We start from the raw sequence: 18,163 nt of genomic DNA, 5'->3' as shown, positions 1-18,163 counted from the left end.
CAACACGCCTCTCAGGCTTGTCTGCAGAACCTCCCCCCGTTTAAGCTGGTTTTAAACTGAAGTGATGTTTCAACCCCATACTCCTCAGGTGGTGAGACAGTTCACCCCAGATTTACACAACATGTGACTCCACTCCAATGCGCTGCGGTGCACAGCTCGCAGCGTTTGCAACCCAATTTAAGCGCTATATAAGACTAATGGATTGTTATTATTATTATTATTAATTCATACATTTATACAGCCTCCGCTCCGCTCCGGTCTGACAGACAAAAAGAGGGAGGGTGTGCAGGAAGGAGATCACACGACAAATCCAGTGATAAATGTGGAAGTCAGAGCAAAAACTTACTGATTCTGTGAAAGATGAACTCCAAACACAGCTGAAAGCATTGATATAAAAGCTTTTGATTTCTATGGTTGAAACTGTTTCACAGTCATCTTTTTAAAACTTCTGATTTCAAAATAAAATCCACACGTGTTGTGTGTGTACACATTTGCTTCATCTACATGTTGCTATCTGCTTCCCAAACAGAACGATACATTCTGACAGCATTTGTATAGAAATATATCCGTATATTTATTAATATAGCTGCAATTTCGACAAAATTATGTTGTCTTATTTTGTAAATACGGATGTTGTGCTTGTTCCTCTTCCTGTTGGTGCGACGTAATCTTTAAAAATTGACTCCGGCGCAGCTTGATTACAATGGGTGCGTATTTGCTGCGGAGGTCAGACCAGACTGGAGCGGAGCCGGAACGCATGTAGTGTAAATTAAGGGTTAGAGTTGCAGAGCTTACAGAATACTTCAGTTCTTTACAGCCCACTGTCGGGAATTTTTTTTTTTTTATAAAAAATGCCCTGAAGAATCCGATGACTTTCACCATGTTTCTGCCTCGGCTGTGGTCGGGTTCATGACAGTGGCTGCGAGTTGCCTAGCAATGGCTCGACAACAAAGGCTCTCATTGGATGAGACGTTGGACGAAGGCCATTTGAACCAATACTGAGCAAGATGCCGCCTCCCCGCCATGTCCACTGAGTTTGTATGTCTCTCTGTGTGTGTGTTTGCTGCCCAGTGAACAGAGATACAACGTAGAAACACTAATAAACAATTGCGTTAATGCGCATTAAAATATATATCGCCGTTAAGCATCGGTGCGATAATAACGCGTTAACATGCTCAGCACTAAAATGAAGTTGACAGCTGACTAAATAAAGGTCTATTCCTTGAAACAATTTATATCACCCAAAGCCTTTCATACTTAAGTTTTAAATTAAGCTCATCTTATACAGAAAAGCGATAGAGTAAGAACTGTTATGGTTAAATCTTTAAAACTAATTTGTCTGCAATCCTCTGTGATACTGTGAAAGCTCGCAAACTGTGTTCACACTCAGAGTATGTGATGAGGATGACTCACAGCCACTATCAAACTCCAGCTCAATATCTGTAAATTTGACTAAATTATAGCAGTAACTCTAGAATAAACACCAGATGAATTTAATTATTGTCCTAAAGTGAGGTGCTTACTGTGCAGAAAACTACTTTTTCCTATTGTGTTGTTCATTATAAAGTAAAGTTTGGAGCCTGACAGGCTGATGCTAGCTGGGTAATTAGCTGATTTACAACAGGCCTGCAGCGGGTTGTTCATTAGACCAGTGGATGCAAACTCTTGAAACTTGTTGTAAACATTTGTTTTAAAAGAAATTACTCTAAAAAGGGAGACAGGTGTTGCTCTTCTGTTTCACAACTTAGGACCATCTGTGCTTTTTTCTTCCAAAAAATAAATAAATAAAATCTAACATTTGACTATGGGGAATACCTCTTCTTTGGCCATCATATAATGACTGCATGACAATTCACAGCAACAGGTACGGGATGGGGAGCGTCACTTCGTGCTACATGTGACTGGTGAAAACTGTACTTTGTTTGTGGCACATAATTAAAATGTTTTAAACTACAGGAACTAAATGACAGAAAGATGCATTATTCACACTGTCCCTAGCCTGGTTAAAACCAGACCCTGTCCTTCACTTTGCTTCATACAAGGGTCTGGACTTGTTGCATAGAGAAGCGTTTCTTGGAAGAGGCGTGGCCTCTGCTAAAGCATGTGTGTGTTGTCGGTGTGAAGGAGGCTAAGCTAAGAAGCTAACCGGAAATCGTCTGTGCTGTAAACAACCCCATTGATACGAGAAAAGTACCAAGCCGAACAAGACGACTGTAAATGAGAGCTGCTGCTTTGTCAGACAAATTTAATTTAATTTGGAAGCCTTATCAACACAGACCGGCTTCATTCACTTCCTCTGCTGCTGTATGCTAAAATAACTACTGACTGAATAATAACTAGACACTGTGCAGAACATCGACGTCATTCAATAACTCCTCCTTCTGTTTACTGATTGGCCCAGGTAAAATAAACTACAAGCAGACACTGTGCAGAAAATTGACGTTCTCTTCTCTGATTGGCCCGGCTAAAAATCTGCCAGCGAAATCCTTGTCAATGGGAGAAGTCCCAGACAGAGCAGTGAAGGGAAACTAGAATTGAGCGGAGCTGCGTAGGAAGGCAAGGGCCAGGCTACACTGTCCCCGTTTAAAAACCAAAAACTGCACCATGCCCTCCACTAATTTAACATCACCATGCATACACATCCTTACTGTCTGAGCTCCTTAAATACAACCTGATTGTTAAAAACAAACAAAAATATGTAATCTTCAGAGAGAGAAGAACAAATCACTAAAACGCATTTAAATTCCTACTTGTAAGTATTTATAGTGCAATCTGGAAAATGCGCTGCCATATCAGACTGTTAAAAAAAAGTGATAGACCTAAGAAACTGAGTGGGACAGAATAAGGATGACACATCAGAGCTTTGGCTCAATCCTTAATCAGACTCCCACTGTTTAAAAGCGACAACACAACAACTCATCTAAACTGCCACAGAGTAAACTATAAAATATTTTTTCTACAACTCCTCTGTATTTAAATAACAGAAATATGCATATGCCACATGGTGTACTGAAATGTGTATTCTCCTAATCATAATGAAATTGTGCTAACAATGACAAAATCAAGTAGAAAACATGGTCAAGATGAAAACAAAGAGATAAAACTGGACAGGAGTGTGAGAAACCGTTCAGCAGAGGCAGAAAGTGTACAAACGGGCAAATGAAAAGGGGAAAGGTCTTGGACCGACTAGTTCTGAGGCAGGTGGGGAGATGAGAAGGGAGAACAGGGATGTAAAGAGGGCGATTGAGGTGAGAAGGTGGGGTCAGCCTGTTTGTGAGGAAGAAGATTAAGTAACTAGAACAGAAAGTAAAGAAATAACTAAAACATAGTATTGGGAAGCTGCTGGTGTAAGGCAAGTGAGCAGGTAAGAGCGCAAACAAGAACATAAATTGAAGATTGATGAAAAGAAAACAGATAATGAAAACAGGAATGGGAAAACCAAAATAATGATGGAAGAGGAAACGATTGCACCTGAAAGAGCAGACAGGCAAAAAGCAGAGCTGATGGTCACAGAGGGATAATTCATATTTAGGCAGATCCCTCCTGCTTACAGCCTTGCTTTTACACAGTTATCTCGGCACATCAATTAGTTCAACTAATTCCCATTGCCATCTGCTTTGCAATTTAAGATGCACCTCTGGAGGAGCAAACAGGGCTCAAGAATTTTGAGGGGAGGGATGTTGATTTGGAAAATATGGGAATAATTTGCTTAATTGAAGCACCTAATGTTTCCGTAACTCAGCAATGAAAGACCCAAAGGTAATCAGGCAGACTAAGTGTGATCACACTTTTCTCTCCTCGGAATAGGTGGTCTCTCCTCCCCAGCTTGATAGATTTTTCTTTTAAATAAAGACCCGTTTAAAAAGAGCTGCATTTTTATGGGGAAAAAAGTTGTCTTTTATATCAATAGAACCCAAAGAATAGAAAACGATTCTGATCTTACCTTCATAAGTTACCTTAAATCCGTGAGCGCTTACTGCAAAGTCACTGGTAAGCCTCAACGAAAAAATGGAGCCAGAACTGGTAACAGGCGGGGGGATGGTAAATCCTGTTAACCTGCAGATAAGAAGGAGACCTCAGTATTAAATGTTTGATGACACTCACACATCAATAGTTCATTCAATGATAAATATTATACTATGGAGCTACAGTTCAAGTCTGAATAACTTTATGTATAGACACATATATTGGTGTGTATATATAATTTATATATGCATGCATATCATTTTATATCAAGACATTCACTAAAAACTATCATGTTTTATTAAAACTTTAAGTGATAAAAAATCACATATTTCTGATTACAAATTTATCACATAATGAAGAAGTATAACCTTTGCTCTATAAAACTACACATTAGGAAAAATCCATATTGGAGTAACTTAGAGAAATATCTTTAATAATTTGAGAGGGGGCGGCACATTGGCACAGTTGGTAGAGCTGTCGCCTCTCAGTGAGAAGGTTGACAGATTGAATCCTGGCTGGGGACCTTTCTGGGTAGAGTTTGCATATTCTCTCCATCCATGCATGTTTTTTTTTACAGGTACTTCAGTTTTCTCCCACAGATCCAAAACATGACTGTTAGGCTAATTGTTAATTCTAAGTTGTCCCTCAGTGTGAATGAGTGTGTGAATGGTTGTTTGTCTCATCTGTCTATGTGTCCCTGTGATGGACATGCGACTACTCCAAGGTGTATCACACCCCTCACACAGTGACTGCTGATATGGGCACCAGTGACCCAGTTACCCTAAAGGAAGAAGCAGGAAGAAATGATGGATGGATTGATGGAATAGGGATATTACACGCACCATGCACACCTGTTATTAGATACACCCGTTCAGTTGCTTGCTAGCACAAATAGCCAATCAGCCAATGGCATGGCAGCAACTGAGTGCATTTAGGATCTAGGCGTGCTCACAATGATTAGTTAACGTTTAAACTGCGCAATAGATTGCAGAAGAAAACATATTTACATAACTGAACATAGCCTGGTTGTTGGTGTCAGACAAGCTGGTTATTTCAGAAACTGGTGATCTACTTGAATTTTCTGTTTTTCCATCCATCCAATATCTCTACCCGCTTCTTCCTTCAGGGTCACAAGGGTCACTGTTGTCTATATCCAGCAGATACTGTGTGAGGGGTGGGGTGCACCATAGACAGGTCACAAGTCCAGCACAGGGCCAAATAGAGACAAACGAGACAAACATACATTTATCCTCTCACTTACACCTAAAGACAATTTAGAGTTACCAATTAGCCTAACAGTCATGTTTTTGGTCTGCTGGAGGAAACCAGTGTGCCTGAAGAAAACCCACACACGCACAGAGAGAACATGCAAACGCTATTAAGGCTGTCAGGATTAGACTGGCAACTTTCCTGCTGAGTGGCAACTACTCTACATGATTCCACAAAGACCGTACAGCATAAGGTGGATCAATTCTTTTTATAACAGTAGTTAAACAACCTCAGATCATCATGTTCTGTCCTGTCAGTGCAACTGAAATATGTATCACCATGTTAGAATGAAAGTTCTAATTAAAACTGGCAGAATCTGAGAATTTGTTGCAGATCAAATTTTAACATTTTCATACAGAGATCTCTAGGGTGTAAAACATGTGGTCCAAAACATAAAAATGATTTAGTAGGCAGCATTTCTGTGGACAAAAATGCATTGATGTGAGAGGAGACTGACTGTCCAGTCAGGTATGAGGGTACAGAAAGGCAACAGTAGCTCACTCGTTACAATCAAGGTCTGCAGAATACCAAATCTGAATGTACAACATGTTGAACCTTAAAGCAGACAGTCCACAGCACCAGAATCCCACCGGGTGCCACTCCTGTCTAAGAACAGGAAAGTAAGGCTGCAATTCACACAGGCTCACCAAAATTGGACAAAAATAGATTAGAAAAACATTGTCTGGTCTGATGAGTCTCTTCAAACACCAGAGATGGTTGTGTGTAAAAATCCCAGGAAAGCAGTAGTTTTTCAAATAGCCAGACCAACTCGTCTGGCACCAATAAGCATGCACCATTCAGTCACTAAAATTTAATTTGAACTTCAGCAAGTTCAGCAAGCACCACCTGCTGAAAAAAAGGTAACTAAAAGGAATGCATTATTTTATGATATGATAAATATGTAATGAAAAAGCTATTTTTGAAATAATCACACCAGCTCATCTGACACCAACAACCATGAAGCAATCAAAGTCACATAAAGTCACTTGAACTCATTAAAAAATTTAGCAAGTAAAAAATTTCAAAAAGATTTGAAGGATTTGGATCTGTCATGTTTATTGACAACACACACAAAAAAGTAAAATAAACACATCAATGATTGCCTCCCTTGAGATCTTTTGAAGGTTTCAGAGTTTTTCAATTCTAAATTAAACCAAGAAGCTACATTCGTCTGACTGGTCACTATCTATCCTGATCACTGTCTCTTTCAGTTAACAAAGTGCACCTAATAAAGTGGCCTGCTGAGTTTATGTGTGGCTTATTGTAAATCAAATGGGAAAGTGGCATGCTGTCTATTAACACAACTGCGTTTGTGAAAAATAATGACCATGCCAAGACATGAAAACAGAGATTAAACTTTGTTGAGTTCAATGAAACGAGACCACTTTGAGAATTGTGATGCAGTTCATCTTGCAATAAAATACTGGAAACTATACAGTAAAAAAATAAAATAAACACCCCAGTGGGAGCTGTTCCTATTGTTTGATGGTGTTTGAGGCCTCACAGCTACATTGTAACCGACTGATTCATTGCTGCATTTCAAATTAGGTGCAGATCCAAACAAATCCATTTACTTTCACGACATCGTAAACAAGATGTGTGGCTGACCATTCCTCAGCAGCTGCTGCTGATGTTCGATTGACCTTCCACTGCTGTAAGCCGAGAAGCGGAACACGAAAGAAACTTGGTCCAGTAGTTGTCTCCTGTTCCATTACTTCTTGTTGCTAGTTTTGGAGCCCTTTTGAGACTGAATCTTAACTTGACAATAAGCCAGGTAAATAATGTCTGCAGCGTGCCAAATGTGTTAAAAAAAAGAAAACCCTCTCACTGACAGCAAAGGAGAGGGTTCTGTATTTACAGCTTCAATAGAGTTTCCAATTACAGCACAGTGAACTGTGCAGTAAATAATTACCCTCTTTTTCGCAGGTGCTCGCAGTGTGCCAAAACGCTACTAGGAGTAAGTCGTGATGCAATTTTAAACACAAGAAACATAACTTAAATGTGACCTTCTAAGATGTGTGATGACTGAAATGACCGTTGTGCTTAATTTAAAAACATCGGTGGTTTAAATTAAACTTGAAGGCAAGCTTGTGTTGTGCAAGATAAATCTCTGTGGTGGGTTTTAAACCAATGGTAGATATCTACATTTATCATCCAACCACAATTAAATGTACTTTATCAAAGACGCACCATATACTGTATCTAGATAGTTGTATTTTCTTTCATTTTTATTCTGAATGATGACAAGCCAAACTGAAAACAAGTCGAATTGAAATAGACATGAATTACTTTTTTTCATTTTTAAAATGTACATATTGAATGAAAACGTAAGGTGTCGAAGTAAAAAGTTGTCTGAAACATAATTACTCCAGTAAACTATAAACAACCAAAATTTCCACTTAAGCAAAAAAAGTATTTGTTCTTCATACTTGATACCTCTGCAGGGAGGTCAGGAATGCAGGATGGAGGGGTGTGTGAGTGGGATATACTATTTGGATTTAGAATCAGAATCAACTTTATTGTCATTTACACACAACATCAAAGATGCAATGCAGAATGAAATTGCAGTTTAGAACATCTGTTCAGAGAAAGACACACATAACAAACATGGGGGAACGAATGTCCAAGGTCTTTCACAACGAGAGTTGCATTACCTTTTTCAGCTTGGAATACACACAATAGGAATGATGAGTTCAAAAAAAGATGCTCTGATCCTATGTTTACACAGAAACACAGAAACATACGCTCAAAAAATATACTAGCTCAGTGCAAGGCAGCTAAGGAAGGAAGGGCGCTGGGGGGGTCAAACACATGGTATGGGGTGGGGTTCAGCAGAGCCGGTGACGTTTTAGTGACTTTATGGGCAGCAATGAATTGTTATGTGCGAACACTCACAGAAGTTTATTAATTTATTACAAGCAGTGACCGTTACGAGGGGGCATGAATATAAAAAGTAAACTCTTCTTCCGCTGCCAATCTTATTTTACTTGTTTACTGACAGAACACTTAAATTACACTTAAATTACATCAGACAAATCTAGGAAAACATGCCACTGCTTTCAGGGGCGGTTCTAGGGGCGGGGCCACAGTTGCATTGGCCCCCAGATGAAATCTGATTGGGCCCCTGAAGTGCCCCTGTCCTGTCATTCATCTGTCCTTTGCCCAAGAGTGATGATGGTGGGTGCAGTTCCATGTTCAAACACTAGATGCACTAATGAGTCAACTAGGAAAGTCTGGCAGGAATCAAGCTTACAGATGTCGTCTTCTCTTAAGATTTGAACAATCCTGCAGGAAAAGTCTGTCCACTAACAACGACTGGATTTTCTTCCATGTTGTGTGTTTGAGAATATTTGATCTATGTACAGTAAAAATGCCCATAAAACTTGTAAGGAGAATATAGTACATGCAAGATTTTTTTTAATTACATTACAAGTGTTTGAACATGTGTGACTGGTTAAATGTATACATTGTATCAAAATCAGAGATTTGTGTACAAAGATATTGAATAAATATTTGGCCCCTCTAAGAATATTGTGGCCCCTTGATGGCCCTTTATTCAGAAAAATCCTAGATCCGCCACTGACTGTTTTTAAAAACCTTGCAAAGACCGCCAGACACTAAAAACAAGAAGGAAGGAGGATAAGCTACAGTGATGTGGATTCACATTGAAAACAGCAGAAGCATTGCTGATTGGTTTTTTAAAAGCCCAATAGGCTGGAATGCTATTTTCCTAAAAAAAAATTAAAAAGAGAGAATAACCTATTTTTAGAGGTGACAAGTTCAAGATGATGTCTTTTTATATTTTGCTTGAATCCTTCTATTCTGTTAAGTGATGATGAAAATAATAGTTGCATTCTTGATCTGAGAAAATACTGTTAAAAATAACATTAGGAATCGTTAAAATCCTCCAAATTGCAAACAGCACCACAAGAAAACATCACAAGCCTTTCGGGGCAGATAATAATACCACACACTGCAGTATTTTCAGAGGAAGGCTTAATGATTAAAAAATAGATACTACCCAACCCTACTGTGATGTTTTTTTTTTGTTTGTTTTTTTAAAACTTTGCTACCAGGAAAATCTCTTATAGAAAATGTTACATGGAAATGTCACAAGTCTATGCATTAGTTCAGTCTGACCTTGGTCTTGTGTCTCAAATGTAACACTGAAAAAGCATGTGCCACCTACCAACCAAGCCTTCAGCAATTTCCTGTTTTTTTTTATTTATTTATTATTTTGTAACTTACTGTGTCTCAGAGCAATTTCAACAGGAGGTCAGAAGTTGTTGGAATCCACAGTGCTTTTTCATCTAGAAGTTATATACTTTAAGTGATTCACAGTTTGATATAAAGCTGGGAACCCTTTAAAAGTGCCCCCTTACCCAGTGTCTGGGGAGGAGGATTCATAGAGGGGGACTAATTGTTGGCAGGGTGAAAAAGGGGAAATAACAGGACAATCTGCGGTGGCAAAGTGAATGCTCACACAAACGTCAATAGCACCCGCCAGCTTAAGTGCAATGCAGGACACAAAAAGCTTTGACCCATTATAACAAAAAACAAGCCGAAACTGTGAACCTAATTAGTTTTGTCTGCTAAGTGAAGTTTTGTGCCTTACCACACCAACAGTGAAGATAAAATGCGCAGAAGACAGAAAATACGGGCTGCCATGGCAACATGTGATACAGAGCGACAAGGACAAAAGAGAACAGATGCACAATTAGAGGAACACGCAGTATACAGGGTACATATGGCCTGATGGATGAAAGCGTTGGTCTTCAATTTACAAAATCAAACGTAAAATAAACTGAAGCTGTTTTCTGATGACATGCGAGAAAGAAAACTGCCACAGAAAAAGCTACGAACACTCACTCTGAACCTCAAACTGAGCCAAGGAAGAATCGTATTTGGATAAAAACAGAAATGAAAGTTCAGAGATCAAAGAGCAAAAAATAAATAAAAAATAAAAAAAAATCATCTCTGGTAATCATCTCAAATGGAGAGCTTCCTAAAACAACTGTAAATTTCAAAGTTTAAAGCTGACAAGACAGATTTTGTGACCTGTGCGTGTCTCTGGCATAAAAAAAAAAATCACCACAACCTGTTGCTTTGGAAATAAGAGCATCAGATGAAATGAATGGCAAACATCATTAACAATTAAATGCTAACAAGTCTGCTGTTTTTTATGCACAGAGACATCAGACACAAGTCAGCAATGAAAATCACACTTCTACTCGAGATTCAACAAAGACATTAAATAATATCTCACCTTGGGAAGGAGGGCATGAATCACAAGAGAACGTTTCATTTCCATCATAAAAGCCAAAAAAGTCAAAGCGCAGCAATTTAAGGCAATATGGTCCAGATAAAATGGCACAAGAATGAACATTATATTTCATATTCAGCAACGCCTTTTTAAGGGTCATTTTATAAGCCCATTATTGCCATTTTAGACACCACATTTTTGATGTGCTAAAGATATGTGGTAGTTAAAACGTCAGACTCTTTGAAAAGGATTTGAGATAGATTTTATTTGAATTCAAATCACTGAAATATTGTGTGAAGTGACAGGACTCTTAATATTTTTTAAAGGTATTCATGAATGTCTAATTTTCAATTTTGTGTTTTATAAGGTGAAAAATTGGCTGGGTGGAACTACTTTAAATACAAATGTTTCAGGTTAGTTTTAGTAAAATATTTATAAATTAGAGGTCTAGCATTCCCTAAAGGAGTATATACCACACACCGTCTTTCATGCCAGAGTTTTAAATTGAGATAATCTTCTACTAAAAAATGGCAAAGTTGTGGATGTTTTGGTCAAACTTGAAAAACAGTGTGATATGCAGTTTCATGCCATGTTATGTTAATGACTCAGCTACTACCACATCTTATAAAAATTATCCATCCATCCATCCATTTTCTGTACACACTTCTTCCTTTTCAGGGTTGCGTGGGTCACTGGTGCCCATATCCAGCAGTCACAGTGCGAGGGGTGGGGTACACCCTGGACAGGTCGCAAGTCCTACTAAAAATCAGAAAAATTGAATTAGTTACATTTATTTATTTTATTATGGATTTATTATATTATTTGTATTTATTTATTTTTGTCTGCAGTTACCATTTTGAATATGCTTAACTCCAGTTGGTAATCAGCTGTGGAGGTACATTCAATGATTACGTTCTAAAAGGTTTAAGAAAATTGTCAATTGGTTGATTATAATTTTTGCTAACACACAAATGGGTTCTCTCCACCACTAATTCTACAGTTTGCTTTTTGTGGATGATGTGGTCCTATTGGCTTCATCAGACCGTGATCTCTAGCTCTTATTGGAGCAGTTCGCAGCTGAGTGTGAAGTGACCGGGATGAGGATCAGTGCCTCCAAATCCGAGACCATGGTCTTGAGCTGGAAAAGGGTAGGGTGCCTTCTCCGGTTTGGGGAGGAGGTCCTGCCCCAAGTGGAGGAGTTTAAGTATCTCGGGGTCTTGTTCACGAATGAGGGAAGAATGGAGTGGGAGATCAACAGGCGGATTGGTGCTGCATCTGCAGTGATGCGGGTGCTGTACCGGTCTGTCGTGGTGAAGCAGGAGCTGAGCCAAAAGGCAAAGCTCTCGACTTACTGGTCGGTCTAGGTTCCTACCCACATCTATGGTCACGAGCTTTGGGTAGTGACCAAAAGAATGAAATCACGGATACAAGCGACCGAAATGAGTTTCCTCCACAGGGTGTCTGGGCGCTATAAGCTCGGTAATCTAGGAGGGACTCAGAGTAGAGCCACTGCTCCTCCACGTCGAGAGGAGCCAGTTGAGTTGGCTTGGGCATCTGCTCAGGATGCCTCCTGGACGCCTCTCTGGTGAGGTGTTCTGGGCACGTCCCACTGGGAGGAGGCCCGGTGCAAGACCCAGTACAGGCTGGAAGGACTATGTTTCTTGGCTGGCCTGGGAATGCCTTGGGGTTACCCTGGATGAGCTGGCCCAAGTGTCTGGGGAGAAGGAAGTCTGGGTCTCACTGCTTAGGCTGCTTCCCCCACGACCCAACCCCAGATAAGCAGAAGAAAAAGGACGGATGGATGGACAGATTTAGTGGTCTTGTGTATGATAAAGAAGAGGAGCCTTTTTGGTCATTCCTGGCTTGCCGTATGTTTCCATCCAGTTGACGTTCAGTGCTAACATTAGCTTTCGACAACAAGTTGTCAATGGCAAAACAAAAGAAACTAAGGAATCACTAACTTTACCAGCCAATTCTTCATGGGACTTATGCAGGTCCTTCTCAAAAAATTAGCATATTGTGATAAAGTTCATTATTTTCTGTAATGTACTGATAAACATTAAACTTTCATATATTTTAGATTCATTGCACACCAACTGAAGTAGTTCAAGCCTTTTATTGTTTTAATATTGATGATTTTGGCAAAAAAGTAAAGAAAAACCAAAAATCCCTATTTCAAAAAATTAGCATATCATGAAAAGGTTCTCTAAATGACTTATTAACCTAATAATCTGAATCAACGAATTAATTCTAAACACCTGCAAAAGATTCCTGAGGCTTTTAAAAACTCCCAGCCTGGTTCATTACTCAAAACCACAATCATGGGTAAGACTGCTGACCTGACTGCTGTCCAGAAGGCCATCACTGACACCCTCAAGCAAGAGGGTAAGACACAGAAAGACATTTCTGAATGAATAGGCTGTTCCCAGAGTGCTGTATCAAGGCACCTCAGTGGGAAGTCTGTGGGAAGGAAAAAGTGTGGCAGAAACGAGTGGAGGTGACCGGACCCTGAGGAAGATTGTGGAGAAGGGCCCATTCCAGATGTTGGGGGACCTGCAGAAGCAGTGGACTGAGTCTGGAGTACAAACTTCCAGAGCCACCGTGCACAGGTGTGTGCAGGAAATGGGCTACAGGTGCCTGATTTCCCAGGTCAAGCCACTTTTGAACCAGAAACAGCAGCAGATGCGCCTGACCTGGGCTACAGAAAAGCAGCACTGGACTGTTGCTCAGTGGTCCAAAGTACTTTTTTAGGATGAAAGCAAATTTTGCATGTCATTCAGAAATCAGGATCCAGAGTCTGGAGGAAGACTGGGGAGAAGGAAATGCCAAAATGCCAGAAGTCCAGTGTCAAGTACCCACAGTCAGTGATGGTCTGGGGTGCCATGTCAGCTGCTGTTGTTCGTCCACCGTGTTTTATCAAGGGCAGGGTCAGTGCAGCTAGCTTTCAGATTTTGGAGCACTTCATGCTTCCATCTGCTGAAAAGCTTTATGGAGATGAAGATTTCATTTTTCAGCATGACCTGGCACCTGCTCACAGTGCCAAAACCACTGGTAAAATGGTTTCCTGACCATGGTATTACTGTGCTCAATTGGCCTGCCAACTCTCCTGACCTGAACCCCASAGASAATCTGTGGGATATTATGAAGAGGAAGTTGAGAGGCACAAGACCCAACACTCTGGATGAGCTTAAGGCCGCTATCGAAGCACCCTGGGCCTCCACAACACCTCAGCAGTGCCACAGGCTGATTGCCTCCATGTCAGGCTGCATTGAAGTAGTCATTTCTGCAAAAGGATTCCCCACTAAGTATTGAGCGCATAACTGAACATAATTATTTGAAGGTTGACTTTTTTATATTAAAAACATTTTTTTTATTGGTCAGATGAAATATGCTAATTTTTTTAGATAAGGATTTTTGGTTTTTCTTTACTTTTTTGCCAAAATCATCAATATTAAAACAATAAAAGGCTTGAACCACTTCAGTTTGTGTGCAATGAATCTAAAATATATGAAAGTTTAATGTTTATCAGTAAATTACAGAAAATAATGAACTTTATCACAATATGCTAATTTTTTGAGAAGGACCTGTAGATGAAACAGGCTACTGCAACTTTTGTTTCAAAAGATTTACACCTGTACCTGGAAGCAGAAAACAAAGGCTTCAAGAGGGTCATTCATGTGATCGGACCAAACTACTTTATGTAAACATCTGAGTGAAACTGTTATTACCGCGATGTATAAATGTGTGAAAGACGGCATTGAAATGAAATTGGTTCATTTAGACACCACAATTATTGATTTTAAACTTTAAGAAACGTCTCAAGGATATTCAAAGTGATGGAACGTTGTCATTTAAGTAGACTTTTTTTCTTTTTATCAAGTTTACTTCAGCTCACGAGGTGACAGAAACATTACAGACATACAATTTTCATACAGTCAAAGGGTTGGGGAAAAGTATACACTTATATTAGCCCACCCCTTCTCCTGTGACCTCGTTCCCATCACTTCTTATTCAGTGAGAAAATTGTTCTTTCTTGCCTGGTAATAATATGCTTTGGGTTATAAGCTCAATCATCCTGGAGGAGATCAGATCTAACAACACTTTCACTTACAACTCCTTTCTGCTGTGAAACATTTAAAACATGAGACAGTTTTGTTTGCAGTTCAACAATGTTCAAGTTTGCCCTTAAAACCTGTTGTTTATGGTGAAGAGAAAAAAAAGTAAATTTATATTTTGCAACACTGTTGAACCCTTTTTATTATTTAGGAGCAGAGTGAATCAAATTGAATTGAAGTGAATTGTGATTAATTGATTCAGAACCTTATGAATCAAAACTGAATTGATTTAGGGAATTGGCCATGATACCCAACCCTATTGTAGATGCGTACCTAAAGATTGCTTTCTGTAATTTTCTTTAAAATATGTCCAGTTTTCATGGGATGTTTTGGTAACAGACAATCATACACAACTTCACACAAACATGGACAAAATCATTATTGCCCACCACTCCCTCTAAGCAGCAGGCAACATTGCTACTGATAAATTCTAGGTATGGTTGGAAAAAAAAACGAGAGTTTCTTCTGACAATAAAGAAATATGTTAAATACATGAAATAACTTGCAAAGAAAAGTCTAATGTGGAGAAAGGCAAGTCATTTCATTTCCATAGACAATAGCAACATTATTTTCCCTTGACATGAAATGAAAGCAGGTGTCTCAGCAGCCAAACAAGGTCATGCCCATGTGCTTTTGAGTGAAAATTAAATATTGAAACGTGTGTGTCTCCAGGAAGAGAAATTCTCAAACACAACAAGGGTGGCTCAGATAGAAACCAGGTGTTGTGCATCTGTATTGGTTTCCAAGTCGACCGGAAATGTCTGTGAGGGTTTAGAGACACCAGCTGCCCGAGCAGCTCCAGCATCCCCTGCTTATGAATCACAGCAACAACAGTGGCAGAAGAATGACTGTATGTGCCTGGGAACAGAGGGCCAATAATTGGCTGGACAGATGCAGCCGTTACTTCCACCTGAACGCACTACATCAGCCCTGAAGGCAGCTGTCAGACATTTCCGCCACCTGATTAGTGTGTCAGGGAAGCAGCATGCCGTTGAGAAAAAGAAGAGAAAGATGAAAATGATGTAGCTCAATTTGTCCAACTCTCTGTCTGTCTGCCTCCATCTGTCTCTCCCCTCTGTGCTGTATCTGAAGCTATCCTTCACTTTGTCTGTATAACATGGCACAGGGCTGTTTATTAAATGTAACTTTTACTTTTCCTCCCCCCTTCTGATTCACAGGTCCTGTTGTTTTGCCTTTTTTTCATTTCGAACATCTTCTCTTTTGCTACGACCTTCTCAAATAATAAAAAGAAAGAAGACACAGAGAGGGTAAGGGAGTTTTAAGTGTTTTGACTGATTATGCTACGTAACCAATTACAGTAAACCTCTCGCCATTTTATTATTGTTAGAAACACACAGTTACAAAGTAAATTCTGCTTGTTAAAAGGGTGAATAATGAATCTTAAAAAATGAGAGATAAAATCACCAGGAAATGATCATAAAACACAACAATTTCGACTGTTAAAGTTTAAACTGATTATAACCCACCCCCCAAAAAAGTTGGTATTTTATTTTTTTAAACTTTAATAAAATAGTGAAACATTCAATATGTTTAAACACAGATGTTTTTTTTGATTTGAGTTGTCTGCATGAGAGACAGCACACTGCTATCTAAATGGCAACTGGTGCTACAAGACATGTACCTAATTATAATGCTGAGGGCTACAGAAAAAAAAATGTATTTCCTACTGAGGATATAAATCATTGAAAAAAACAAGTCTGAAACATCTCACAAGACACGTGCAAGCCCTGACCGTAGTTTTATTCTTTTGAAGTCACACGGCGCAGTGATCTAGAATTCCTCTACAAATTAGGACATTTCTTTCAGAAGTCCAAACACAATGAATTACTGCCAGTCTTTATGTAAGTGGTCTATGTGGCATGTAACAAATCCTTTTACTAATAATCTGGTTTGTTTGTTTTTATTATGACTGTTAAGAAAAAACAGCTATAAAACTAAACACGTAACAAAGACACCAAACTGCATTACTTGGTTTGACGACAAAATATTTCAGACTGATGTTTATCTACTGATCAGGGGTCGCGTTAAACAAATATTTTCCATATTTGACATTTTTGCTTTTTTTTATTTTTAAACGATGACAAAAATTTGAGGGGCATCCGTCATTTTGGCAGATTGCAATTAACACCTCTGACCACTTGGTGGTGAGTTCGCATTTTAGCTGTTTTCTCACTTGATGGATGTCACAACAGCTGGAGCTCCGAAGTTTCCTCAAAAGACCCAATAATGACAATGGTTGTGATAAACGAGGTGAACAGAAGGAGGCAGCAGGGTGCAGGTTCAGCCTCCAGAACAACATCAAGACAGCCATGAGAAATCATCTGTTTGAGGCAAAAGTCCAAAACCCATGACTATAGTTACTGCAGGGAGCCCCCCTTGAGATATTTGACTACGCACAAGCGGGTGGACAATTCAGGTCCATGCAGAGCAGGAGGAAGGTGTGAGGATGTGTGTGTGTTTAGGCCACAGCAGGTATTCTGTTTATATTAAAACTGCAATCGATTAATTTCATTGTTCGTATGTATTTTTTGGACCACAATCAGTTTTATTTTAACTGAGTAAAAAACGTTCATCTGCTTGATGTGGCTTATCTGTTCAGCATGTTTCAAACTGAATATTTTTATAATGAATGACATAAAATTATACTGAATGTTTAGTTATTATCATTTTTAAAATAAGGTGACAGTAGGGCTGCACGATATGGCTAACATAGTTGCATCTAACGTATACACCCAGTCACCACAATTTTATTGGGATCACTTTAAGTTTGTGTCATTTATTGTGCTACAGTCACAGTCCTCAGATCTTAGTCTGAACAGTGTTGGAAAAAAATATATATATATACAGTATATATTAGTATTTAAACAACACACTAAGACTGATATTTCAAATATGTTTTATTTCTTACTTCTGTAGATCCCCCCCACCCCCAAACAAATCACAGAGCCTCCTTAGTTCAATAAAAAAAATGTTATGTGATCTAATGTAACTCAGATTATGATCAACTCAAATTATAGTTCAAGAGAACAAAAGCATTCAACTTTAGGAAAGATTTTTATGCTGTTTTAGAAAGAACAGTCAAGAAAACAATAAGAGCATTTGTGCATAAAACCAGGGTAATTGCTAGAAAGTATTTAAAAAAAATCTGTGTAAACAGTATTGAAGTTGGAGAACCTTCTTACTTTGATGAAGGATCTGGGCTGAACATGATAAGATCTGATGATTAAAGTTTCACATTCCTTAATTTTTCATTCATTTCAGAAAATCTCTTGAACTTATGCCATTTAAAAAAAACAAGACTCCCTCCAATTTAATTAAGACTATATATTCTGAAACATTTCTTCTTTAGCATTTAGAAAGACAATAGTTTTAATTACAAGGTCATAAAATGTAAGTACAAGAGCCTAAATCTTTCTTTTAAGACTTTACTTCTCATTAACAGGGAGCAAAAACAAACTTGCAGACATACTTGTGTTTTTTTCTTAGTTGGGATTGTGTGACAAATATATCTCTTCATTGTAATATATAT

General features: G+C 38.8%; 1 protein-coding gene across 1 annotated transcript in view; it reads right to left on the bottom strand.

Moving 5' to 3' along the window:
- LOC106514228 (CUB and sushi domain-containing protein 3) overlaps nucleotides 1-18,163 on the bottom strand; it is a gene marked incomplete in the record, with an annotated part of 356,940 nt that overhangs the window by 273,642 nt on the left and 65,135 nt on the right. The window contains 1 exon segment of the mRNA XM_014003387.1: nucleotides 3,944-4,056. Coding sequence (XP_013858841.1) covers nucleotides 3,944-4,056 — 113 coding nt within the window.

The sequence above is a fragment of the Austrofundulus limnaeus genome, unplaced genomic scaffold, assembly GCF_001266775.1.
Source record: "Austrofundulus limnaeus strain Quisiro unplaced genomic scaffold, Austrofundulus_limnaeus-1.0 Scaffold18, whole genome shotgun sequence".
Classification (NCBI taxonomy): domain Eukaryota; kingdom Metazoa; phylum Chordata; class Actinopteri; order Cyprinodontiformes; family Rivulidae; genus Austrofundulus; species Austrofundulus limnaeus.
The sequence above is the reverse complement of the archived record's forward strand: the minus strand, read 5'-3'. Positions and strand labels throughout refer to the sequence as shown.